Raw genomic sequence first — 27,135 nt, 5'->3', positions numbered from 1 at the left:
GCCTTGTTTTGTCTCATGATATTGAGCTGCTCCATAGTCCCTTCCCACAGATGTGTGTTCCATGTGGTGAGGTTCACATGTATGTTGTTGTTGATCTTGCTGAAAAAAAAGGCATTTGCAATGAAGAAGTCATTGGTGGTGGTGGTAGTGGTGTGTTGAGGAGTTGGTTCCGGCTCACAGCGACCCTGTATATGGTTTCTGAGGCTGTAAATCTTTATGGGAGCAGAAAGCCTCATCTTTCTCTTGCAGAATGGCTGGTAGTTTCGAACTGCTGATCTTGAGGTTAGCAGCCCAACTCATAACCACTGCGCTACCAGAGCTCCTTGAAGAAGTCATTAGTCTTGTAAAATTCTGTCATGTGATCTCTAGCATTGTGCCTATCACCAAGGCCATAGTTTTCAGCTACCAGTCCTCCTGTGTTCTAACTTTTACTCCTAACTTTTGCATTCCTCACCAGTAATTATCAGTACATCTTGATTTGCATGTTTGATCAGTTTCAGACTAAAGAAGTTAGTCGAATTCTTCAATTTCATTATCATTAGTGTGTAAATTTGAGTAACAGTGGTATTACCTAATCTTTCCTCTTGTTGTTGTTAAAGTGCTGTTGAGTCAGTTCCGACCCATAGCAACCCTGTATAGAGTTTCCGAGGCTATAAATCTTCATGGGAGCAGAAACTTTTCTGCTACGGAACCGTTGGTAGTTTTGAACTGCTGACCTTGAGGTTAGCAGCCTGACTTGTAACCACTACGCTACCAGAGCTATCACAGACAGTAATGTACTTCAGGATAGATCTTGAAATGTCCCTTTTGACGTGACCCTATTCCTTTTCAGTTTGTCATTCCTGGAATAGTAAACCATGTGATTGTTCAATTCAGAATGCCTAATACCAGTCCATTCAACTCACGGATGCCTTATGCATTCCATTTCATTTTTGTGGACTTTCATTTGTTCTAGATGCTTGTAGCTGTTCTCATTTTGAGTCATGCCACACCAGCAGTTCACGAACTTTCTTCCTCTACATCATTAGAGCCAACTCCAGTTTCAGGTGGTAGTTTTTCCCTCGTCATTTTCTGAGTGCCTTCCTACCGGAGGCACTCATCGTCTGGCACTATATCAGACATGTTCTGTTGCTGTCCCTAAGGTGTTCAGATGTCCTGAACACCAGTCTGTCCTGGTCTGGAAGCTTCACCCTGCTGGCATTTGAAATGCAGGTGGCATAGTTGGCAGTGTCATAGTAGCCTGCAAGCCACCACAGTATAACAGAATGACAGACACATCAATTCTATTCCTCATTTAATTCAGAGTTTCTTTCCTGTCCCAGCTCAGGCCTGTGACTGGTGTAGAAGCCTGCAGCAGAGCAGGGGCTCAGGTGGGCTCTTTGGTTTTCAGTCACTAACATTTTTTTTTAAGGTTTTCATTGTGGATTGAGTGAAAGTTTACAGAGCAGATCATCAGTTTTACATTCAACAAATCATACACCTTGCTTCATTACAATGATTATAATCCCCTCCATGTACCATCACTTTAGCTTTTTTTTAAAATTAAAAAAAAATATACACCACTCAGGCACATAAAATAATTTACACCTCCAAAGGTTACATTCTGCAACTCTGCCTCCTGGCCACCAGCTCTTAGTCCCTCTCTTTCCATGAATCTAGAGTCCTCAGCTGCTCCCCCTCTCCATGTCCCATCTCTGCCTCTGTCTCTGGCATCGCTGCTTCTCCGTATAAGATCCCACATTCTGCTTGTGCTCTTCTCCCCTGATGCTCTTAGGGTCCTCTATTTCTCTACTGTAAGATTAACCACTCCCCTGTTTCTGTTACAAAACGTCTACCTTTACAATTGTGACAGTCACAATTAGTCATGATAACAGTTATTCACTATTGAATCATAAGAATCTTATCCTCATCTCTTTTTCACCATACTCATCTAGACAAGATGACAACTATTCAGTGGGGACTCTTTTTTTTAGCCCCCACACTCTTAAACTAAACTCCCTCTTGAAACCTTGTAAGCCAGTCACTTTGTACCTTTCTTGTAAGTTGCCCATCCCTATCTACCCTGTGTACAGAGGGGGTAGTATTGATACTTGATGTGAAGCTCCTTCCCTCTCTGTTGGTATTTAGAGTTACTACCTCTATGAGTATAGGCCAGGTTCATCGTCGTAAATTGTAGCAATTTACTCTTGTTTCCTTTATCAAAAAATTTTTTTATTTTTTTAAAAATCTTCCTCTAGTTGAGTTCTGATTCTCAAGACATCAAGGCTAGGTCAAATGGGTGCTGTCTGCAAGTTTGGATGTTCTTGTGCATCTCCCCTCACTTCATATCAGCTGGATGCTTCACTCTCAGCTCTAGCCCTCTGTGGCTGTGACCTTGCCCATGGGCTCAAGTGTCCCCAGATCTCACCACACTTTGGACCAACCAGCCCTTCCTCTTCTCTCTCTCATCTCCAGGTCAACGGGAGTCAATGGACCATGGTTGAACTTAGCCCATTTCTTATTGCTGTCTTTTCCCCTCTTCCACTCACCAGTAGACCAATGTGGTCGCCAGCAAACTTATGTGATTGTTTGTGTGTTCCCTTTGAGTTTCAGTCTTAGAGGGGAGTTTTTCTTGAAGGCACTTGATTGCTTACCTTAATGGCTTCCTGGTGAACAGCTTGCTTATTCTTGTAGTAGCCAGTCATGCTGACATTTTTGTTTTGGATTTTTTCCTGATGATCTTTCTTTGAAGATGTATCTTCTGTTGCTCTAGCTGTTCCAGGCTGGTCTGCTTGTCCTTTCTAGTGGGAATGTCCCACCTCATAAGGTTCTGGATGGGACTCAGGATTCCACCTAAGGCTTTGCAAGAGGCCTGTTTCACTGGGCAAGTGCTAGAACCCTTTTTAGATATTCCAGTCAGTTATAGGCTGAAGATGGGCTTATAAGTCTTTCTGTTTTCATGTTTCCCAACATTCTTTTCTATCCCACTCAAGTGTCTATTTTTACAATAGTAGGCAAGGGAAACCAATATTCATAAGACAGTCAAGCATTTTAGTATTATTTCCCCTCTTCAAACTATGCCTAGATCTCTGTATCACAGAGCCCTGTTGTTCCAAGGTTGAGCATGCATCACTATTTACCTCTGCCCCACTTAGGACATGCAAACGTGTTCCAGTGTTCTCCTATCTATCTAGTTCTTCCACCTCCTCCCCCTTCTTGTATTGCCCTCCCCAACATCCGAACTAACCCCCAACCCCCACCCCAACCTCACTGTTGTGGTTACCTTGTATTCCATTAATTATTCCTTCTACTTAAGACAGTCTATTTTATCCTGTAATCTACCTGACCTTCTCACCACTTGGATCTCTGTTCCTCTATGTTTACCTTTTTTCACATTATAATTGTTTTGGTCATAAACTGTTCTCCCAGATCCTCTATTCTTATAAATTTATTGTGTTCTTGACTCTTCCATTTGTTGATTGAGTTCAGGGTGATGCTGCCACCACGTACGTCATTCTTTGGTTGTTGTCTGTTCTTGTTGGTTCTCAGTCCACAGAACTTCCTTTAAGATGTTTTTCATCACAGGGTTGACTTTGGCAAAATCCCTTAGCTTCTGTTTATCCTGGAATGTTTTGATTACACTATTGTATTTTATTGACAGCTTTGCTGATATATTTAATCCATTTTCATTCAGTGTAATTTTTCAATAAATATGAATTGATCATTGTCATTTTTCTATGTGTTTTTTTGTGGTGCTGTTGGATTGTTTGTTCCACATACTTTTCTATGCTGAGTTCATTTTGTTTGTATGTTTTATTTTCATTTTTATTTCTCTTGTGTTAATGTTTACTAAATCTTTCTGATTTGCCTCTTTTTTCACTTTGGTGTGCAAGTGTATTATTTTTCTTTGAAGTTACTCTATAATTTATTATCTTTTCCTTGCTGAAAACAGTCTGTTTTATCTTGAAATCTACTTGACTTCCTTGCCATTTGGAAGTTCTGTGTCTATTCTATTCCCTCTTTTTGCTTTGTAGTTGATGTCATTATACATTAATATCTCTGGTTCTCAATTTTCAGTCTTGTAGGTTTGTTTTACTTTCAAAGCTTCTATGTCTAGACTGAGATCTGGGTGGTAGTGTTATGAATGTTGCTGGTTCTCAGTCCAAAGATCACCCTCCACCAAGTTAGTCTGGTCATTACAATTTCCTTAAATTTCTGTTTATCAGGAAATGTTCTAATTTTGCTGTCGTTATTTGAGGGACAGCTTTGGTGGGTATATGATTCTTGGTTGGCAATTGTTTTCTTTCAGAGTTTTGTATAGGTTATCCCATTGCCTTGTCTGCATGGTTTCTGCTGAGCAATCTGAGTTTAGTCCTATGGGGTCTCCTTTGTAGGTCACTTTTCATTCTGTCTGAGCTGTTCTCAGGATTCTTTCCTTGTCTTTGATTTTGGAAAGTTTGGTTATGATAGTTCTTGGTGATTTTCTTTTGGGAATCTATCTCTTGTATGCCATTTTCTCATCTTTCATGGTGTTAGGGAAATTTTCTTCTAAAAACTCTTTGACACATTTTCTCTATGCTTGTCTCTTCTTCGTGTTCTGGAATTCTGATCACCCGTAAGTTGTTCCTCTTCATAATGTGTCCCACATAACTGTCAGATTTTCTTTGGATTTTGTCATTCTTTTTTCTGATTGTTTTTCTAGCATAGTAGTATTGAGATGTTTCTCTTCAAGCTGAGTAATTCAGGCTTCCAGTACTTCACATCTATTCCTATATTCCTATACCCTTTCAATGTATCGTCCATTTCTGAGATTGTAGTATTGATCTGGATTTCTTATGGCAGGTTTTGTTTTGTTTTGAAATTTGCATTTATTTTGTTTGTTTGTTCTTGTCGTGTTTTCCTGAATTCTTCTAAAGTTTTTATTATGTTCTCCTTGCTTTCCTCGATCTTTCTATTGATCCTTTGAAGGTACCTAATTATTATTCTTTTGAATTCATTTTCAATTATAGTTCTGTTACCTTTTCTTCCTCAGAAACGTTTCCTGGCTCTACATCGTGCTTATTTGTTTGTGCCTTTCTGTCATTTCTTCATGAGAGCTAAAATTGTCTGTTGTCTCTGGGGCATTGAGAGGTTGTCAAATTTGTAAAAAAAATCAGTGCAGTTGTTGGACCCCGAGAGGCGACATCTCTGGAGTGTTCTTGTAATTCAAGGAGCTCACGAGGTGGTTGTGGGCGGAATGTGACAGCAAGTTTTGGCCCTAGATGGAGTTCCTATTGGCCTTGGAACTCAGTATTCAGGTCACTCAACTGGAAGTGTGTTCAGGGCACTCAATCCAGAAGTAGTTCATGGAGGCCCTTGGTAGAGCTGGTTTTTGTGTCTTTTAAGAGGACCACAGGGAAGCTGGGGACAGGATGACTTGTTAAATGCTGGTCTGGTGGCCCTAAGGGTTCTGTAGGTCTGGAGTTGAGCCCACCTGCCAAAGCAGCACAGCCAGGGCCCACCTCACCCTGGCGTGGCTCCCAACCATGCTGCTCCGAACTCCCGTGCAGAACAGGGTCTGCACCTGAGGGTGGATGTGTGTGGGAGCTGTCCACACCCTAGTCACTGGGGGAGTGTAGGGAAAAAGAAGAATTCAGCCTTTACCATCACCCATGGTGGGCTTGAATTGCCGACCTTGCAGACTGCAAAGCCCTTTGAACTGCAAGATTGGCAGTTCAAGCTCACCAGCTCCTCCTTGAAAACCCTATACAGGGTTGCTATGGGTCGTAATCGACTCGATGGCAATTAACAACAACAACAACATTGTGCTAATGCCAGGCCTCCCTCCACTGTCAAAGCTGCTCCCAAGATGGTCAAGCCATGTCTGGCCAGCTGTGGACTGGTTAGTCCTCCCTCTCTTGCTGTCCCTATTTGGCCTCTTCTCCCAGCAAGCACTCCATCCACCTCTCTAACCATTTTTCTGAAGTTCAGGATGTTAGAATTTTCATCTGTGTCTGTTTTATTTTGTCTCTCATATCTTTGTTTTAGTCAGTCCATGCAGTGCATCTGCCTAGTCTGCCATCTTGCTGCGAGTCTCAAAATTCCTAAAGTTTTGAGGAATTAGTAGACTTGAACTGAAATTCCCAGGATGCCAGTGAGCAGTTAACTTTGTTCTCAGTTTCCGAAAGTACCATTGACGGGATTTTGTTTGTCATAGTGGTAACCATTTGCTTATTCCATTAATACTGAACAACTAGTGTGAGGTAGGCCCTGTTGTTAGTGGAACACCAGCTGATGCAGTGGCATGGCTGCCCTCAGAGCACCCACAGGCATGTAGCCCCCTCTTCCTGCTTGCCCGGCAGCAGCTGCCCTGCAGCAGCTGCCCTGCAGGCCCAGGAGAGCCCTGGCTCAGTGAGCCGTCTTCAAAGCCGCCGCTGCTCACGGCTGCCTCCTGCTTTCTCTCTGTGCCCAGACTGAGCGTGTGCCACTGGATCTCAGTCCTTGGCTGGAGGAGACCCTGGACTTCAGTGAGGTGGAGGCGGAGCCCAGCGAGGCGGAAGACTTTGAGGCTCGGGGAAGTCGCTTCTCCAAGTCCGCTGATGAGAGACAGCGCATGCTGGTCCAGCGCAAGGATGACCTCCTGCAGCAAGCGCGGAAGTAGGTGGATTGGGCCGCTGTAGTGGGCGTTAGTCACAGGTCAGAACCAGTGCCTGGAGGTCTTTGCCAGGTACGGCCTCCTTAGTATCTTGGTAAACAGATGGCCACATTGATGAACCGTTAGATATCATTTAAAATTCAGATCTGGAACCTGCCTTGAGAGGATCTGACGACACTGGGCGTAGCTAGTTAGTGGTGGGTGGGTGCTGTCAGCATCACCTGTGTGCCAGCCTGAGAGTAAGTCCAATAGTATGGCTGTAAAATCATAGAACCCTTTACTGAACAAAAATATCATAATGTGAAGCTGTTGTTGATGTATCCTTCATCTAGGTCTGTACACTTGTAAAGGCGCTACTGCCATCCCTTTGATCTTCCCCTGAAGAGTTCTGACCTTTTTTTGCTTTTCACCATGTCAAAATACCAGTTTTGGCATCCTTGAGGAACTCAAATGGTTCCTTTGAAATGTTCTCTTAGTTTTGGAAACAAAAAGATGCTTAAAGGGTCAAGATCAGGGCTGTAGGGTGAATTGGCTAAGGTTTCTCAATGAAATTCTTGTTGAGACACCTCTGGTTCCCTCAAAGAATGAGCAGGTGTGTTGTCATAGAAAAAGATTCCGTGGCGTAACCTCCCTGCTGTTTTCTCAGCATTGCAGTTTTTAGTTTTATTTCTTCATGATAAGCTCCAGGTGTCCCTTCAGAGAATCTCTCAAGATGATTCCCTTGGAATCCCAAAACACAGTCGCCGTAATCTTCTGAGCTGGTTTGAATTGAATGGGCCCAGCAGAGCCCCTCGAAAGCCACTGTTTTGATTGGATTTTGTTTTTGATTGGATTTTGTTTTACTGAGAGAACTTGTCTGTAGCCATCTACTGACCAGAAACTTGTTGAGACACATTTGTTTGGACTAAACCCATGCAAGCATGAATTGGAATCCTAGTAGCCATGCTTTCTGATTGCCCCACTTATTTAAAGGGAGTGCCATTTGAAAACCTGAGGCCACTGAAACCCAGAAAGGTTAGCAAGTTTCTGGGCTCTGGCTCCCCATTCCTCCCTGTCGACCACTCTGCTGCTCAGCTCGGCATTGGGCACACAGCTCTCGGGTGCACAGGCCGCGCGTCGCGCGTTACCTCTCCACACCATGGCTGGATGCAGCAGAGAGGGCAGGGGGATTTGTTTGCTGTTTTCATTGAAGCTTTTGGGGACAGGGTCACAATTGTACTTAGCAGAGGCCTAGAAATTGTGAGGACTTCCTCTTCTCATGGGATAGGCAGAGGACTAGCCATGGAATGGGGCCTCTCCCTGGTATAAGGAGAACAATGTTCACTCATCTCTTTGGGGAGAAACGTTTTTTTCATGGGATGATGCTGAATGTGAGCTTCATGAAGGCAGCTGGAAAATGGAGAGAGTAAAAATAGAAAAACACGTGGTTGTGTGTTCCAGAACCTCCCACATCTCTCATGCAACTCCTTTGTATTTTGTAGGCGTTTCTTAAACAAAAGTTCTGAAGATGACTCGGCCTCAGAGAGCTACCTCCCCTCAGAAGGCGCATCCTCTGACCCTGTGACCCTCCGTCGGAGGATGTTGGCTGCTGCCGCCGAACGGAGACTTCAGAAGCAGCAGAGCTCCTAGCGTTGCCTCATCTTCCTTAGCCGCTGCCTTCGGAGCGTGTGCCCACAAGGAAGAGGCCTCCCAGTTCTGCCTGCTGTGTGAAGAAGTGGGCTTGACTGCATTGCCGCTGTATAAAGCATGTGGTCTTCATAGTGTTTGGACAGCTGACAAATTTAATCCTTTTTGTAATACTTTCTATGTGACCTTTCGCCTCCCCTTAGAAGCACTGCACATTTTAACTCTAGACATGATCTCTCTGGCATTGACTGGACTTCTTGGGGTTGGTGGGGAAGGTTGAGATGAAGTAAGTACCAGAGACCTGCAGCAGCAGCTTGGCTAAGTCGTAAACCCTACTGTGTCACTCGTCCCAAGACTGGTGGTTGGGGGAACAGAAGCCAAGAGGGGGGCACACTGTTGCTGGTCTTAGAGCCAGGCCTTCAGGATGTCACAGGCGCCTGGCTCCCCAGAGAGGCAGGCATGGTGTGAGAGAGAGCTCTTGATTTGAGGCCCCCGGCTGCCTGGTAGAGAAAGGACCCCCTTTGTGTGGAAGTCTGCCCAGGACTGACTGAGGGAGTAAATCAGAGCTGGCTGCAGTTTCCTTCTCTCTGACACTCCCGCATCTTGGGGTCTGCGTCACAGCGTGCAGAGATGACCCTTGTGTGTCTCTGCTCGGGACGCGGGGGAAGCCAGCACTGAGATGGCAGCATTTGATTTGTGGTGGTAGTTCTTCGGTCGAGTAAATTAGGTAGTTCCAGTCTGTGGGATGTGGGCCTTGGAGAAAATGTGGGCCTCGGCAAGAAGGGGGACTAAATTGTGGAGGGTTTTAGTGAAGAAATAAAAGATTTTTTTCTTCAAGCCCTTCATTTTCATAACTTTGTTCCTGTTGTTAATTAAACATAGAAAGACATTGAATCTGCTTGCCTTAGGGGCAAACCTAGTTCCCAAAACTTTCAAATTCTTCACACATTTAACTTTAAAGATTTGAAACACCCAATCATAGGTTTACACAGTTCAGTTTTATGTCCCATTGGATTAAATTTTTTTAATATTTGGAAACATAATTTTATGGTAGTCCTTTTGGGAAGACTCCAGTATTACCTAAAATTATTGGCAAAGTTAAATGTATTTTCCATACCTGCAAGGTTTTAGAATGTTTAAAAGTAATTGAGAAGGTGATGAGTAAATATTTAGGCAGAAATAATTTATTTCAATAAAACTTTCAAAAGCCTTACCTTGAAATGCTGTTAGTAAATTTCTGTGGTGGGTTTTTTTGTTGTTGGTTTGTTTTTATTTGCTACGAGCATAGCTACTTTTTGCTGTTTTTATTGTACAACAACAATAATAAAAAGCAAACTCTTGTAGTGTGTTGTGTATGGCGGGAAGCTAAGGTTGTTCTTTTCAGAGGTATCCCTGTTGCCTCTCATCTGAAGTTTGTGTCTACCATTGTGGGTGAAGCGTTTCCTGAGTTTACCCATTTGTATTTATTTGGGGAAGACAACTGAATTTTTTCCCCCCTCGTATTTATCTCATTTTTTTTCAAGGTAAGTAGGGAGAAGAAGGTCATTTTATTTTCCTTTTGAATGATTCCAGCTTTGCCTGGTTTGCACGTGAAGCGTGTTGAGGATGGCACAATTCCACATGTTCTACATTTCAAGCAGGTGAACAGAGACCAGTACAGTCAACCGTGGACAGCAGTAGTATGGCACTGACTGCCAAACAGGAGAAAGAGCTCAAGTAGCTTAAAGTGACCAAAGTAACAGTCTGAAATCCACCCTTAGACTTCGTATGGAGTGAAGGATTCTGGGCGTTCTTTCTTTGAGTTTTTGGCACGTCTTGGAGGTGTCTGGGACAAATGCTGAGGGCCATAGCAGAAGCAGGGTTCCTCTCCCCAGGACTTCCATCCCCACCCTGTGCATCTGCAGGGATCAGCTGTTCATCTCCAGGTCCTGTAGTAGCAGAGCCGAGGCCCGACCAGCCATTTGGTTCAAACGTGTACGCAGGAAACGGAGTCTTGGTACTCTGGCCATGGGGAGCTGCCCTTGCCCTCTCCAGGGTCGTTGAAATTAGTCTGTGTTACTCCATGTTCTTATTGGCTGTTTTGTTGGCATCGTGGGTTCTCAGCTTTGTTCCCAACCCTCCAAATTTATTTCCCCTCCTTCCAAATTTTGACGCTCTTGTGTATTTTAGAGAATGATGAATCTGCGTGAATGTTGATAGAACTGTAGTTAGGAGACCTCTTGGGTCTGATTTTCTACTGGAGCTATCTCCTGTGTACTTTTATACCTCTCACCAGCAGACTTGGTCCTCTGTGGTGTGACTCCCCAGGAAAAGAAAGGAACCAGGGCTCTTTGATAGCAGGTCACCCTGCCCAGTGGGGAAGGGAGCTGGGATCAGGCTAGCCTGAGGGACAAGGCCCTCCATTGTCTAAAACCTCATCATGGCCCACACTTCATTACCTTAGAATCATGTGGAACTTTTAAAAAAATGTGATGCAGATTTCGCTTCCCCCAGCCCTCCCTTCTTGATTTAATTGGTCATGCCCCAGGGTCCTTTCCAAAAAAATTCCTCCTGGCTTCCTTTTTAAGAAAGATATGTCAGAGAAACATCTGCACTGTCATCGGAAATTGGGGAAGAGTCTTGCTAACTAAGGCTTTTTAAAGGAGAAATTCAGTGACATGTAGAAAAAGTGTCCCCCTCCCTCTCCAGGTCTGTCTTTATTGAGGTCTAGTTGGGAGTTCTGGTGTGGACCACTAACTGCAAAGTCAGTGGTTCAAATCCATCAGTCACTTCTTGGAAACCCTATGGTAGGCTCGCTATGAGTCAGAACTCACTGACCAGGTCAACACTTAAGTTATTACAGAAGAAATTCAACCAGCTGTGGGAGCTCGTGAGACCCATGGCCTGGAAGAGAGGGTACTCAGAACCATGGGAGCCAGGCTGGCTTGTCTCCCCACAAATCTGGCCCACAGGGGGCTTCCCAGTATCCAGCTGCAGTAGGGGAGGCAAAGTAGAAGGGAACCCTCATAACCCCTCAGGTCTTGAGCTTTTCCCTAGCCTTTGAAGATGTCTGGAATGAGGGGATGTGACCCCTTGGATCCAGAGGGTCCAGGCAATTTGGCTTCATTCTTGGGACTACCTGTTTTCTACCTGCATGGGAGGACCACCACTGGGTAAAGAAGAAACAGGATTCTACATAAGGTGGTCTGGGGTTAACTGCCCTTCCCCACACTACCCTAAAAAAAAAAAAAAAAAGACCCAAGGATGAGGAGCTGGGTGCCTGGAGGAAGAGTACACTCGGAGTAGGAAGTGGCCCACTCCTCTGCCCACCTTGTCCCTAGGTAGCAGTAGGCCTCTATCCCACTGACTGCTCGGAGCGAGATGTCTCCTGCCCTTCCTTCCACCGAGTGGGGCCTCTGAGAAGGGGTCCTGTTGGAAGTCCACACCGTGCCCATCCTACCTGCCCATTCACCTCCCATCCTGCCCCAGTGCTCCGTGCCAGGTCACCATCGTCGGGGAAGCCAGAGGGTGAGAGACGAATACAGACAAACATTCTCTTTATTGAGCTACACATGAATTTTCCATTAGAGAAGTAGACTGGCAGTGTATAAGATATCACAGAAACCTCACCGATTGGGAATAGAAAGGCTTACAAAGACCCGTGGGCTTTTTTCGTGTGTGTTTTTTTGTTTTTGTTTTTTTCCTTTTTTTTTTTTTCATTTTGTTTTTAATTTTTTGTGTGTTTTGTCTTTTTGCCTCCTCGTTGTTTGAAATGGCTGTGACTGGTCTTCTTCAGCAAATATTAAATCTTAAAAGTGAAACCGTGAAGAGGTTTGGGGTTTGGACACTCGTCAGTAGAAATGGTATAGGGCTGGTCATGAAACTGTGGCTTGAATGGAAACACTACATTCCCTCTTTTTTAAAACATTTTTTTCCATCTTGTATTTAAAAAAAAAAACACAACTTTCTGTTTTTCTTTTTATCTGCAGCACACACATCCCCACAAGAGAAAGAGCAAACACAGGCCATGGAAAGAAAGGAGAAGGGGATGGCGAAGGGAGCGCACACTCCAGGGGGGTGTCCCCCCCAGGAAGACTAAGAGTCCGAGATGTAAAAGGAAAAGAAGCCGCAACCCCATTTCCTGAAAACTATGAGAGCTGAACTGGTATATAGTACGTAGTACTCTTCAGGACAAAAATTTAAAAAGTAAAAAAAAAGACAAAGGAAATCCTTAGAAAGGAGGTTGGTAGGGAAATGGATTTGGACAGGGCTTGTTTTCTGTATGAGATGGGGACTCTTGGCAGCTGACCAGAGAGCGCTGTGCTTTTTCTATACAAACCTACAGTAAATGTATGGTTGGGTGGCTTAGGGCTGGGAAGGGAGCGGTGCCGCTCTGTGTCTGGGGGCTGAGGCTACCCGGAGGGCTGCTCGGTGTGTGTGTGGGGTGAGCTTCGGGGCTCTGAGTGGCTCCCCAATGCACAGCCTGAGCGCAGGTCACCAGAAGACCCACACACTGCGCAGGCGCGCCTGGCGCAGGTGGGCCCAGCACCTCCTTGGAGGTGCCTGGGTCTGTATGGGGTGCAGATATGCACGTTTACTTACTTAAAAAATATATGGATGAAATGGTGGTTTTCCTGTTTTTTAAACTACAAAGCACGTGAGAAATGTTTTTTTCTTTCAAATTCTAAATGTAAAGACTCAACTAAAACCGATTCTACAGCATTCTACGGCAATACACAGCCATCAGTCACTCTGGGGTCGTGGGTTAGACAAGGGCTTGATACAGAAAGGCTGTGTCGTACAAAGCCAAAAGGTCATGCTACCAGGAGGTCAAGGTCAATAGCAGATTCCGTGAAGCAGTCTGGAGAGAGAGAGATAAGGGGTCCCGTCTGACCATTTTCTTTGATTTAAAAACCAACTAACCAACCAGAAAAGCCTAAGACGTTTTTCATAATGTTGGGGTGGGGCAAGATAGGGCTGCGGCACATGAGGGATCAAAAACTCAGGTGAAGCGCCCCATGTGGAGACTGATGAGTGTACAAGGCCCTCCGTGGCCCACCTGCCCCTTCTCCACTGTCTCCCCTCTGCCCAGCGTGCCCGCTTGAAGGGGTGAATTGGAGCCAGGATTCGAATGTCCCCTCCCCTTAGCTGCTTCTAGCAAGCAGACCAAGTCTCCCTTTTCTCCGATTCTTGCTTGTTACCATGAAGAAAGAAAACTCAGGAGACAGTGGATTGGTCAGAGTAATGATTCTTCTAAATTGTTGAGATCAACCACCACCACCACTCAAAAGAGAAGTGAATTGTTGGGAGCTTCGGGCTGGGAGATGTTTAGGGGGTTGGCCATTTTAAAAAGAGTTTTGGAATTCGCACAAAGAGCAGGACAGAACCAAGAGCCCACAGCCTCATCGGGTCAACAGCTGAGAAACGGGCAAGACTAATGCCGGCCCCTTCTCTACCCCCCGCCCCCCTGCTCACAGAAGTGAGTCTTGGAGGAAAATCACAAGGCTGCTCTGGAAAAGATGGTCTCCTATGGTGTGTGTGTGTGTGTGTGTGTGTGTGTGTGGGTGTGTGTACACACATGCACACACACCAGCATGCTCATTCGCTGGCCTCAGGGGAATCTTGAACTATAGGATGGTGGTCAGTTCTGTCCGCAGCTCTTTCTAAACAAACTAAAAAGATTTATATATATTTGTATATATATAAGTTTTTGTTATGCCTTTTTTTAAGTTTATTTACCAACTTGCATTTGTTAGTGGTGTGTGTATGTGTGTGTGCGCGCGTGTGCAAGCTTTTCTGAGTGCTGGAATCATTACCAAATAGGTTGCTATACAAGACAAGAGGTCAGTACAAGCCGCAGCCCCGGAGGTTGTTGGCAATGATGATGTCGGTGACAGCGTCAAATACCACCTGGATATTATTCGTGTCTGTGGCACAAGTCATGTGACAATAAATTTCTTTGTTGGGTGAGCGATTTTTGCTTTCAAATTGTGCTTGGATGTAGGCGGCTGCATCTTCATAGGTATTAGGGCCTGTAACAGACACAAGACAGGGGAGACACCTGGTGAGAGCTGGGGGGGTGGGGGAGGGGGGCAGTGCTGGGCTGGGGGATGTGAAGGCAGAGAAGTGGGCCAGGGTGTTTTTCCAGGAGACAGGATGAAACCTCAAGGGCATTTGTTTCCCAACGTGTGGTAACATTTTCAACTAAAAAGGTCAGATGTAGGGTTGCTCATTTGCCCGACTCTTGACTTTTCAAGGTCTTTTGTCACTGGAATGACCCAGGAGCCCTGGGAGAACCCCTTTTGGGTCCACCATTCCCACCACTTCCTGGGTTTAACCTGGTCCTGCTGCTTCTCAGAAACCATGAAGACAAGGTCACAAGGTCAGACTAGCTGAGGCCAGTGGTGACCCTGGAGTGGCGTCTCAGATGAATGACCTGCATGTCTTCCTGGATGGGATCCCTGAGTGAGAAGCCATGTGGGGGGCTAGAAATCTCTTTGGGAGTCTCATATCCCCAAATTCGGACCTTCAAATTGGCATATGCAACACCCAACTGGACTCCCCACTGTCCACACCAATTCTTGGGTGCACCCTGACTGTGGGGCTGAGGGAGTGGATGGCACTATTTCTGGGTGATATAAGCTTTCCAACCAGCACCGAACTCCATGGCTCTGCCCTATGGAAGTAGCGTAAGATGTACCCTAAAACACAGGCCAACACAGAAGTGCCTGTAAGTCCAAGAAAAGGCGATGCCCTGTGTCCCTCACGGCTGCTAGGATCTGACCCAATATGGGAAACACATGATCATCACATGATCATCTGCCTGGCCTCCTTCTTCAAGGGTGTGGGACCACAGAAAGGCTTTTAGTCTTAGTTTCTTTAAAGAAACGAGAAGGGACCCCTAAAAGATGCTCACCAGGAGCATGGGGCCCACATGGCAGGGCTGCCTCCTGGATCCCACCATTAACACACCAAGGTCAGCAGGAAATGAGCGCACAGGCCTCAGCCAAGCTGCTTGTCAAGTGAACTGTTGGCAGTTCTCAAAGACTAGACAAGCATGAGACCTGGACCCATCCAGGAGCATCTTGTCCAAACAGAGCCAGGACAACGGCACAGATGACAGGAGGGAGTCTGCTCTCAGGACATCCTATCCATCCCAGCCCATACTTCCCCTGCCCAACACACACACTGATTTACCACCATCTGCCTTCACCCCACCAGCTTTGTCCTCCCGGGCCTTGGCACCCATGGGGCCACAGCATTAAGTCCAACGGCTTAAGAGAGTGAGGTCAGGCATCAGCAAAGCGTTGGTTATTCCAGAACTCTGGACCATGGGGTAATTCAAATTTAGGCGTGGATTGTATGGGATTTGAAGTGGAGTTAGAAAAGAAAAAAAAAAGATGGTGGTGGAGGAAGATGAGCTCTCAAGCAAATGAACAGAACCAAAGGGAGGGAAGGAGGGAGGGCCCAGGGTGAGGCTGTGGATGCCCTGGAGAGTCACCAATTCACTGGGCTTTCCCTAGGGGCACCGGCTGGGGGCCTCTACTACTCTGCAGTGAGACTTTGTCCCACACCAGGTTCCGGTGGGACCTGTGAACATCTGCCAGGGCTCCATCCTATTACCCAAACTCTTCAAGACCCTAAATTGGTTCTGGAGCCTAGCTTAGCCCACAGGCAGGCCCCTCGTTCACATGGCAAGCCTGGGGCTGGGCCTTTCTGGGGCTTATCCTGAGCCCTTTTTTTTGTTCTACCTGGCAGAGGGCACCTCTGCCCTGTAGTACCCTCTTCCTTGGCTCTGATACCAGACTGTCCACTCCACTCCAACCACCACCCCACGGGCAGGCATTTACCACTGGGAAGTCCTGGGGTGGCACTGCGGGTTAATGCGCTGGACTGTGAAGTCAGTTTGAACCGCAAGGTTGGTGGCTCAAGCTCTTTGGTAACCTTACACAGGGTCGCTATGAGTGAGAACCGACTCGAAGGCACTTAGCAACGACAACTGTGGTACCCATAGACCCTGGGTAGTACAAACGGTTCATGTGCTTGGCCGCTACCTGAAAGGTTAGAGGTTCAAGTTCACCCAGAAGTGTCTCAGAAGGCAGGCCTGGAGAACTGCTTCTGAAAACTCAGCCATCAAAAGCCTCATGGAACAAGGTTCTGTTGTGACCCACCTGGGGTCGCCCTGAGCCACAGACGACTGGACAGTGACTAACAGGTCCCAAGGTGCAGGTGGGCAGGCTGCTGGGCCCCTGCCCTCCTGGAGATTTTGTGCACTTCGTGGCTGTCTGTCTGTCTGTCTCTCTGTGGGACTGGAGAGCTAAATGCAGGCACAGTTCCTGTCTCTGTCCTGCTAGGCAGACTGACAACCCCCGGAGCACGCCCAGGGGAGAGGGGAGTCTAGAGACCTCCTGGCTGGTTCAGGACCTGGGGAGCCCTGGGATCTGAGCACATGCCCACTGCCTCCCTCCGGGGTGTTGGCTGAGCCAGTCCGGGCAGATTCCTGGTGACTCAGGGATATCAGCCACCGGGACAATGACTTCTCACCTGAGCTGCGGCCCTTCCTGTGACCCTAGGACCTCAGGGCTGGTCTGTCCTACAACTGCCCTCCTCCCTCCACTGCCTCACCTGCCTGGTCAGGGGCCAACAACCCCAGAGAAGGCAGAAAGGAGGAGACTTGCAAATAATAGGGCATGAGATCTGGGGAGAGGACCAGTGCTGAAGAAGGAGGCAGGGTGCGGGGTGGAGGGAACAAGCTAGGAAGTAAGGTGGGGAGGGGAGGGAGGAGGCAGGGTGTGGGCAGGTGGGAAGTAGCTCTGGTAGCTTGGTGGTTACCAGTGGGGCTGCTAACCTCAAAGACAGCAGTATGAAATGACCAGAGGTACTACCAGAGAAAGATGAGGCTTTCTGCTCCGGTAAAGATTTACAGCCTCGGAAACCCTATACAGGGCCGCCGGGAAACCAAACCAACTCCACAGCACATAACCACCACCACCACCCAAATCATGAAGTTCTGCTATAGTGTTGTAGAATCAGGACTGGACTGCTAACCACAAGATTGGCAGTTCAAACCTACCAGCTGCTCCTTGGAAACTGACTCGGTACTTAATGACAAAATCATGCTCGGTAAGATGAGAAAAGAAGACGACCCTCAATGAGGTGGACTGACATAGTGATGCAGCAGTGGGCTCAGACGTCATTGTGAGGACGGCCTAGGAGCAGCAGAGCTGCGTTCTGTTAGACATTTGGCTAGTGACGACAACAACGACAAATTCATGCAGAAGTTCTGTGCAGGTGCTGGTGGGGAGAAGTGAGGTTGTGGGTGAAATTGGAGGAGGCTCTCCCATGGCCCTGGGCCCTCTTCTTGAGGGAGAGTCTGGAAAGAGGGCAAGGGGAAGTCTGTGATGCTGTCCTGCCTCCTGGTTTCTGCCATTTCACCTCTGTGTCACCTGCTCAGGAGGGGACACTTCCCAGCACGCCTGGGGTTCTGTCTGGGAAGCCGCTGGAGTGTTGCCAGGTCTGCGTGCCCTTTCCCACACAGCCTGTTCCCTGAGCCCACAGGTGGTCAGACCCTAGCTCATGCCCCTCCCTGGGCCTTCTAGGGGAGACCAAGGTCCTTGTCGGGCAGGATTCCCGCTGCCTGGGGCCAGGTGATACCCACCTGTGTATTCAGGGAAGCAGATGGTCAAAGGTGACTTCTTGATCTTCTCGCCAAAGAGATCTTTCTTGTTGAGGAAGAGGATGATGGAGGTATCGATGAAGAACTTGTTGTTACAGATGGAGTCGAAGAGCATGAGAGACTCGTGCATGCGGTTCTGCAGCCAAGGCAGGGAGGAAGAGAGAGCCAGACAGACAGCCAGAGGGACAGACAGAGACAGGGAAAGAGAAGAGAAGAATTAGGCTTGAGAGAGAGCGTGGGCTGACTCAGCAGCTCCGGAGGTTCCTGGACCCCATCCTCCTCCTGCCGAGACCCAGGAAAGCCTCCGGAGATCTCATTCCCCAAACCTCTGTGTGCTCTAACTCAGAGTCAACCAAGGCTCTCTCTGGGTGAGGCTGAGGAAGGGCAGCCCAGGGTTCTCCCCACCAGTCAGCAGCGTGTGTGTGTGTGTGTGTGTGTGTGTGTGTGTGTGTGTGCTCTGTGGCAAAGTCTCTCTTGTTTAGACTTTCCTCATGGGCCACCTTCTCTTGGATGGTCCTATGGGAGTGGGGTGGGATATCCAGGTGTGGCGCTGTGGGTTAATGCACTAGACTACAAAGTCGGTTTGAACCACAAGGTCGGTGGTTCAAGTTCACCAGTTGCTCCTCGGAATCCCAATGCAGGGTCGCTATGGATTAGAACCGACTCTATGGCACTTAGCAAGGAGCTCTGGTAGCATAGTGGTTACGAATCGGGCTGCGAGCCACAAGGTCAGCAGTTCGAAACTACCAGCTGTTCCGCGGGAGAAAGATGAGGCTTTCTGCTCCCGTAGATTTACAGCCTCGGAAACCCTGTGCAGGGTCACTATGAGTTGGAACCGACTCCATGGCACATAACAACAACAACAAAATGGCACTTAACAGCAACAACCTGTGGTCTGAGGGAAGTTACACCAAGAACTGCTCCTGGATTGAACTTGGGCCACGGCTGACCCGGCAAGGAGCTTTGAGCAATCGGGATATGAGGTGCTGCCATGGTTACGGAAGTTTGCTTTGTGAATGAATGAATGAATGAATGAGATGGGCATTCCAAGTAAGGCAGAGCCTGAGGAGAACTGGGCCAAGGACTGACTGGTTCCACCTCGGGATGCCATGCACATTCCTGTGGGGCCTGTTTCTGTCGGAGAGGTGGTTCCTCCAGGCAGGGATAGTTCCTCTTGTTTTCCCCAAGAACCCTCTCCTCACCCTGGGCACTTCCTACCACAAACCCTACTCCACGGCCTAAAGTCCAAGCCCACAGGTAATTCCTGGTCAAACTCTTAGCTCTGAATTACAAAGACTGAAACACATATTAGGAAAGAGATGGGACATGGTGTGGGCATTATTCACCAGAGAAGGATAAGCAAACACTAGCCCCAAACCAAACCACTACCATCAAGCTCATTCTGACCCAAAGTGACCCATGGAACAGAGGAGGACTGCTTCACTGGGTTTCTGAGACTGTAGGTATTTGGGAGACCTTTATCTTTCTCCTCAGAGTGGCTGGTGAGCACTTTATCTTTCTCCTCAGCGTGGCTGGTGAGCTTGAGTCACTGGCCTTTTGGTTAACAGTCCAGTACTTAGCCCACTATGCCACCAAGGCTACTTAAGCAAACACTTGGAGCAGATGAAATCATTTGTTCAATTGCTGTGGTCTGAGCAGAAGAGGATGAGGAAGGAGATGGGATAACCACCAATGGGGGCCGAGGCCCACTCTGTGCCAACCTGCCTGTATATGGAACCTTAGGGACCGGGAGGGACACAGAGAAGAGACTTGTACCCGCTGTGGGCCAGATCCAGGGTCTCCACCCCTCTGCTCTATGGGTGACGGTACAGCTGCAGGTGGCGGGAACTCTGAGGTTCCTGTGCTGAAACAGGACATGGTCCACAGCCACAAAGCAAGATACTGTCCACATCTCTCAGCTGACCCCACAGGCCCCTCTGAAGGACTCTGACCTGCTTCTGCAGGGGTTGATCTGGTCAATATCATTAGTATACGGCCTTTAGAGTAAGAAATAGTGAGATTGTCCAGGTAGCCTTCATTAATTCCATCCCTGACGGCATCGTTACACCCCGGAGTCCTTCTGCTCTGCGAAACAAACTCAGTAAACTCAGCGCTCTTAATCCCTTCCAACGTCAACCAGTGCATTCTCAGCTTTCACCTTGGGCTGTCTCCAAGATGCCTGCTCAGAAAACGGCGAATGGAGGTTTCCTGAGAGGCCAACTGAATCCTTGTTAAGAATGAGGCCAGAGTGTGGACCGCCAAGACCCCAGGGATTCAGGGGGAAACTGGCTTCCTCTCCCTCCACCCCACAGAGTCACATCATCCTACGGATGCTCACGGATAAAATGGAAACTCTACTGCTAGAGACATGCTCCCAACTCCATCCTACAACTGCATCTAGCCTGCTGTGGTCTGCAGTTGCTGGGGATCCCCGAGACGCCACAGAGGGCCACCAGCGCATTTGAGCTGAGCTGGGCATTTCAACACGAGACCACCCAGGAAGACTCCAGTTTGGCTCTCCCAGGCTAATGCTCAGCATCTCCGCCACAGCCGCCACTCACAGGACCACCCACTCACCCACTCACTGTCCACTAAGAGTTCCTGGCTGGGGTAGCAGGCCCTGCTGGGCTGCTAAGGGATGAGGCCCCTGCTCTCCAAGAGCTCACAGGCTAGAAAATGTTTCCACAGTGGGAAGGTCAGAAGTACCAGGAAGGCAGCGGAATGGGGGAGGGACACACACAGTCAGACTTGGTGTCACACATGGGGAAGGGACATTGGAGAGAGCCTCCAAGGAGGTAGACGCTCGCGGTACAGGGGGGACCCGGAGAAAGGAGCTGGCTGCAGGGAAAGGGGAGGTGTCGGTGCCAAGCCCCCTCCTCACCCCATAGTCCTGACTGCCCTCCCTCTGCACGTCACTGGATCCCAGCCCCAAGGAGCCAAGAGCACAGGCTGTCTGGACAAGCTTCCCCGGAGGAACAAGACTCAGAGAGCACCGAACATAGAGATGCACGATGGGAGAAAAGAGGTAGAAACCAGCAGTCCAGGGTTGCCTTCCAGCAGGCGCCTGGCAGAAATACTCCGAGTCCTCTGCCTGCCCGGCAAGTACTGACTGACTTGTGCTTACTTATGAATCTGCAGTGGACAACTGCACTTGGGTTTCATCTCATCTACAGATTAGTCAGTCAGTAAACACAAGTAAGTCCAGACACCGGAGCCGGCCCCAGGCCTAGGTGAGGCCCCTTCCAAATGTGTTCAGACAGGAAGGTGTATGCAGTCCTGGGCACTTGTAACTCTCCCCGGTGGGTGGGCGGGTAGGCAGACGATGGCCTAGAGTCCAGCTATCCTCCAGGAAGTGCCCACTCCAGCAGGCGGCCTGCAGCTGGCCAAGGCCCCGTGCGGTGTGGGCATGTCGGCGGTGCTACTGGACCCCGACACAGCATTCCAACTAGAAGCAAGCTGGCACGTTTTATTAATAGTCGGTGACTAATAAATACATTACGGCAGCCAATAACTTATTATAATAACTAGAGATTTATTAAATCAACAAGTCGCTCTTACAAAATTACAGTTAATACGGCTGGGTGGGAGGAGGGCCACTGCACCTAAGAGAGAAGGTTTTGCTACTGAGAGAGGAGTTGCCCAGCCCACCCCTGCCTGGGAGAGGGGCAGCAGAGGGGGACAGAGCTGGGCAGGCTGAGGACATGTGAAGTGGGTGGCTGAGCCAGGCAAGGGTGGACAGAGATGGGGAAGGGGCTGCTGCTGTCCCTGCATTTAAGGGGGGGGGACGTGGAGTTGAGGTGGTGGTGTGGAGTCGGGTGCATACTGGTGCTCTGGGCCTTCCATCTGGACCTGAGGGTGTGTGTGCGAAGTCTCTAGAAAGCCTCCCTCTCTGACCCAGGGGGCCCAGTACTTTGGACTGGGGTGGGGTCTGCTGGACAGGGCTCAGGCTTCTTGGGCCCTATCCCCCAGTCTGGAGCTATGGCTCTTCCCTCTGCAGGCTTATGACTGGACTTGGGGGCTCTTGTCTCTGGCACCCCAGATTGAGTCTCTGGTGGCCACCAAGTTGAACCTCACAGCTGACTGCACCTGAAGGCCTCCTGGAGGGGCCAGGCGGTGGGGGGGAGAGGGGGCAGGAAGGATGGACAATCAGTCCCTGGGGAGATAAAGGAGAGTGTGGTCTCTCCCTTGGAGAACTGTAGGACCAACTTCAGAAGGGAAGGGGCTGGTGGATAGCATGGTTTTGGGGGACTCTGGATCAGGTGGAGGGAGCTTGGTAGCCAAGCTGCCTCCTGGCACCAGATATGGGGTCATCTTCTGTGGTAAGAGCAGGTGACTGACAGCCTTCAGGTTCCGCTGGGGCCAGAAGGAGAGACAGGGAGAGGCACTGGGTGTCTAACGCCTCCAGGGAGCCCGAGTGTCTCTGTGGGGCTGGGGCAGACCCTACAGCCTCTCAGATCACAGAGCCTCATGGACCTTGGGATCTGGCTTTTGTGGCAGTGGTGGGTGCCAGGGCACAAAGCTTGCCACAGGCACTTTTTTTCATGGGTTTGGCAAATTAAGAGTCATTCAGAGTTTAAACATAGCCCCTCAGGGGGCACAGGCCACTGTGGATAGAAGACCCTGCCTGCTCACTCACAGTCTCTCCCCACACTGATCCCCACGACGGATCCAAAATGGAAGGCCCCCTCAGTTGGAAGTCTCCCTCCCCATGGGAGAGCTGCTGCTTGAGACAGGGCTGGGAATTGGGTAGACAGGAGGCCTTAGACCACACCCCAAGGACCCCTCCCTGACTGGCTGGGCTGGGGGCGGAGAGCAGCCCCAGAACCAGGAACTGGGTGTGTTTGGAGGGAAGCAAGCAGGGCCGAGCACCAGAGAGGAGGTCAAGGCAGCGGATGAGGGAGCGCAGGAGGCGGATGCAGAGGCCATGGCAGGACTTCTACGGCCTGGCCCAGGGGTTACGCCCTTAGAAAACTGCCTTGACAAGCATTTCCCCTCAGTGTCTGGGTCCCGGAAGTTAGGGGCACAGCTGGCCCTAGTCAGGGTGTGAGGCTGGAGGAATAACTGCTTCTGTCTCCAGTGTGGGTTAAATGGCAGGGGGCCTGTCCACGGTCACATCCAGCACCAGGTATACAAGACCCCCCCACTGCACATGACAGAGGCAAAAAGAACTGAACTGGACTTTGGCTGATGGGTGGTCCCTGCCAAGGCCTAGGACCAGCAGCACGACAGTCAGACCACGGATGGGTCCTCACCCAGGACACCCACCCCTGTAAGAGTTTGGGGACTGGGCTGCCTGGGGCTCTTCTAGGACCCGGGCCAGTACAGGAGTGCTAGTGGTAGCTGGGGATCCTGCCTGGACCTGGGACTGGACAGTGGCCAGAGGAGAGGTTGGGAGATCAAGGGCTTGTTAAGGGACAAAAAGGCTCTATGGGTCCGCAGGCACCTCTCTCTCTCTCTCTCTCTCTCACACACACACACACATACACACACACACACACACACACACACACGTACAGGGTGGCTTGGACTGCTGGCCAGGAGGGAGAGAGAAGGGGTGTTGATGGCACAAGTCCAGTCGGACCCAGGCGGGGAGGAGGGGGTGGAGGTGACAGGAACAAGCACTCTGCTCACGATGGCTCCAGCATAGCCCCCTCCCAGCCTGGGCCCATGAGGCTCACTCTCTAGGGTCTGGTCCATCTGGGACTGGGAGACACTAAGCACTGTGGACACACTCTCTTCACGAGGGTGAAGAGCAGGTACTGAGCACAGTGGCCCTCTCCCTGCTGGGTCAGGTAGTACCTATCAACTGTGAATCAGAGAAGAAACAGCACTGCTGATTCACACCCTGGAGCCACCTGAGACCTAGGTGACAAGAGGTCATCCTTGGGCCAATCAGGACGGGCACGAGACCCCACTTCAATCCACACAAGACCTACCTCCCTTGGTCTCACCCTCCCCACCATCCATCCAGATACAGACTTGCCCCCTCCCGCCAACTACCACATGCTTTTGCAACAAGTTAGTCTCAGAAGCATTTCTGGTCCCAGGGTGGGCAAGGAAGGATGGCTCAGAAAGGCGAGCTCCCAGGGGACAGAGGGATGAGAGCAGCAGCGCAGACTGAACCCTGGGGGGGGGGGGGGGGCTGACGCATGGTGCCCTGGGCCCACCCTGGGGTTGGTGATGAAGCAGAATGCTCCCATATTCACCCCACCCCAGGGCTGTTCCTGCCACCAGGAGAATCCAGCAGACAGCAGACCCTGGGGCTTCAAGTATGAACGATGGGTCACATGGTGGCCGTGCCCACCACCCACACATCCAGATAAAACCTTCAGAGACTTCGATGGATGGAGCAGAGGCGAGCAAACTAGCCCCTGCCCGTGACATGTAGTGCCCGGCACCCCGAGCCCAGCCCGCCCCCTATTACCACGCCTTCCGAGGTGAGGTCTGGACAGCAGCCCAGGCGTCCGCGTCCGTGAGCAGCTGACTGAGCCAAGGGTGGGGGAGTGGAGGATTATCTCTCCTCTCCGCCCCCACCCCGCTCAGTACCAGCCTCTGGTTCTTCTTGGTCAAGTGTTAGCAGTAGAGTGAGAGGTGGTCCAGCCCTGGTACCGGTGGTGGGGAGTGGGGCAGCAGGCTGGGCAGTGGCCAGGGCTCAGTAGAGTCCACAGCCCCGCAGATTTTTGGCGATGATGACGTCCGTCACAGCATCAAAGACAAACTGGATGTTGTTGGTGTCGGTGGCACAGGTGACGTGGGCGTAGACCTCCTTGTGGGCTGACTTGTTCTTGCTTTCATACTGGGTCTGGATGTAAGCCACGGCTTCTGGGAAGGCACTGGGGCCTGCGGAGAAACCAGGCAGGGAGCGGTGAGGTGAGGAGGCATGGGGGGCTGCACTGGCAGCCTCGGGGCCACCCGGAGACAAGCTTGGGGGAGCTGAGGGCTCAGCGAAATCATTCGTGGGGCAGGAAGTCAAGTCAATGGTGCAGTTCGAGTGTGAAATACGGCAAAACCCAAACAAAACAGCTAATGGCACCGCCCTTGAAGGGAAGTGACTTGTGAGGCCAAACTCATTTCTGACTTGGGGTTATGTTCAAGAGCGTTTAAGACCCACCAGTGGAAACCACCTCTCTGTGGGTGGGTCCTCAGGGCCTTTGCTGGGCAGGCAGATCACCTCCTCTCCCCTCCCCCACCTCTCAGCGTCACAGGAATCTAGAACAGTCTTGTAGGCTTACTTGTTCCTGCCTCCCGTGGGCCACATTGCACTGGCTCCCAGGGGAGGCAGGGGTCAGTGGTATAGGGGAAGAGCAAAAGAACAGGATTCGCAGATCCACGAAAAGGCTTCTAGTCACCTGGGCCCAAACACAGGCAGGGCCATGGAGGCGGTGCCAGAAGCCTGAGGTGGCCCACCTGGGGGAGACCCAGCCTCGAGGGTCTTTCCTAGACCTGAGCCAGAGACAAGGGGCAGTGTTCTTGGGACCTAGAGCTAATCATTCAGGTGGCTGACCTACCCTGTCTGTTTCTGCTGCCTCACAATCACAAGTGGTCACTTAGGGCAGGAGCCACAGGCCCCCAGGTAGAGCCAGAGAGGGATGCTGAGTTCTGCCTTCCTCTGGTTGGACCCTCTTGGGGTCCTGACCTGGGGCCAGTCAGCCTGCTCTCGAGTGAGGGGATATGCAGCTGGGGAGGAGTCAGAGGAATCCATGGTCTCAGTTCACTTCGTGAGTACATTCAGCTCAGTGGCACCCCTGTCTGTCCAGGCATAGAGCTGCCCAAGGACTGCTCAGTCCAGCGTGTCCACGGCTCCCACACTCAAGACCTGAGTCACTCGAGGCGAGCTGGCCGGCTGGGGGTGCTCCTAGGGTCTTGCTGCCCTCTGACCAGAGCTGCCACCCTTGGGCTCCTAGCCACTCTAGTTGCTCCACAGGAGCCCTGCTCTAGTGATCTGCTTGCCCACAGGTGGCACCCTCTGAGGAGGGGTCGCTTAGGTCTCCACTGCCTGCAAAGCTCAGTCGTAGCCAATGGCCCATTTGACGTGTGTAACAGTGTGGGAGGTGTTGTTGGAATACTTGCTAATTATAACCATCAACAGAATAATCATAGCAAACATTTAGTGAGCACTTACTACATGCTAGATACCATTCTGAGTTCTCCATGTTTGCTAGCTCAGTTTATCCTCACAGCAATCTCTGTGAAGGAGGGCAGTTAATCACATAGATTATCCCCATATCACAGACATGGAAACTGAGGCTCAGGGAGGTTAAGGAACCTGCCCAGGTGGCTAGTAGTGGCAGAGCTGGGCCATGAACCTTGGGCTGTCTGACTCAAAGCCCCTGCCACCAACCTCCCCACTTCACAGATTACCTCTACCGGCAACCACAAGGTTGAGACTCAGAGAAGTTACAGGAGATGGAACAGCTGGTAAATGGCAGACTGGGGTTTCACCGGTTTCCCTGAGTAGGAAGTCCCTGTTTTGCCCAGCTGGCTGCCCGGGCTCCCTTCTCTCTGGCACGTTCTGGGGACTGGGTGGGAGCTGTGTTTGGGACTTTGTGGTAGAAGCTGGAGTGTCACCGGTGCACAGTAAGTGCCCCCCACGAGTTAGTGTGGCCAGAAAGGGTGAGGTGGGCTCCCTGCTGGGGGGGCACCCCTACCTGTGTACTCAGGAAAGCAGATGGTCAGTGGGGACTTCTTGATCTTCTCTTCGAATATGTCCTTCTTGTTAAGAAACAGGATAATGGACGTGTCTGTGAACCATTTGTTGTTGCAGATGCTGTCGAAAAGCTTCAGTGATTCATGCATTCGGTTCTGCAACAGAGCGGAGAGGCGTGTGAGGGGCCGCAGTGCCTGGGGCCCTGACCCACCTTGACAGCACAGCAGGACAACGCGGTTGACCGGCCACCAGGAAGACCAAAAGACATACAGGATGTGGCTCCTGCTTCATTCCACACACAGGCAGGGGAGGAGGGGCAAGGGGAGGGAGAAGGAGCGGGTGAGGGTGAGGGTACTGCTCCCTTCCCAGGATTGCTGAGTCCTGAAGTCCTGGAGGGACCGCAGCCCCTGGAGAGGACATGCACCATGCACGTGGGGGCGGGCCCAAGTCTACACGGACCGCGCGCATGCAGATTTTTCTCCGGCTCTCATTCGGCCTGGCCAGTGGTTCGGGAGGGTGCACGCATTCAGTTGGGAAACATTAACCAAGGACAAGTAGGTCCTCGAATTAATCCCGAGTTGGAAGCAGACACCA

General features: G+C 50.1%; 2 protein-coding genes across 6 annotated transcripts in view; one reads left to right on the top strand and one right to left on the bottom strand.

Annotated features, from left to right (window-relative positions):
* AMFR (autocrine motility factor receptor, E3 ubiquitin protein ligase) overlaps positions 1-8,560 on the top strand; it is a 69,559-nt gene extending 60,999 nt beyond the window's left edge. The window contains exons 13-14 of the mRNA XM_006863536.1: positions 6,431-6,615; positions 8,095-8,560. Coding sequence (XP_006863598.1) covers positions 6,431-6,615; positions 8,095-8,242 — 333 coding nt within the window. The 3' untranslated portion in view covers positions 8,243-8,560. The remainder of the gene's footprint in view (positions 1-6,430; positions 6,616-8,094) is intronic.
* Positions 8,561-14,062: 5,502 nt separating this feature from the next.
* The window catches only part of GNAO1 (guanine nucleotide binding protein (G protein), alpha activating activity polypeptide O), a 204,732-nt gene continuing 191,659 nt past the window's right edge, over positions 14,063-27,135 (bottom strand). For 2 of the 5 annotated variants that reach the window (XM_006863535.1, XM_006863533.1), the window contains 2 exons: positions 26,543-26,696; positions 14,063-14,250 (listed from right to left, as the gene is read on the bottom strand). In XM_006863535.1, coding sequence (XP_006863597.1) covers positions 14,063-14,250; positions 26,543-26,696 — 342 coding nt within the window. Of the gene's footprint in view, positions 14,251-17,876; positions 18,031-24,546; positions 24,735-26,542; positions 26,697-27,135 lie in introns of those variants that run through there. The other 3 variants (XM_006863534.1, XM_006863531.1, XM_006863532.1) reach the window with 2 other exon arrangements.

Source organism: Chrysochloris asiatica, unplaced genomic scaffold (assembly GCF_000296735.1).
Source record: "Chrysochloris asiatica unplaced genomic scaffold, ChrAsi1.0 scaffold00055, whole genome shotgun sequence".
In the NCBI taxonomy this organism is placed as follows: Eukaryota; Metazoa; Chordata; class Mammalia; order Afrosoricida; family Chrysochloridae; genus Chrysochloris; species Chrysochloris asiatica.
Note: the sequence above shows the minus strand (reverse complement) of the source record. Positions and strands in the feature narration are given on the sequence as shown.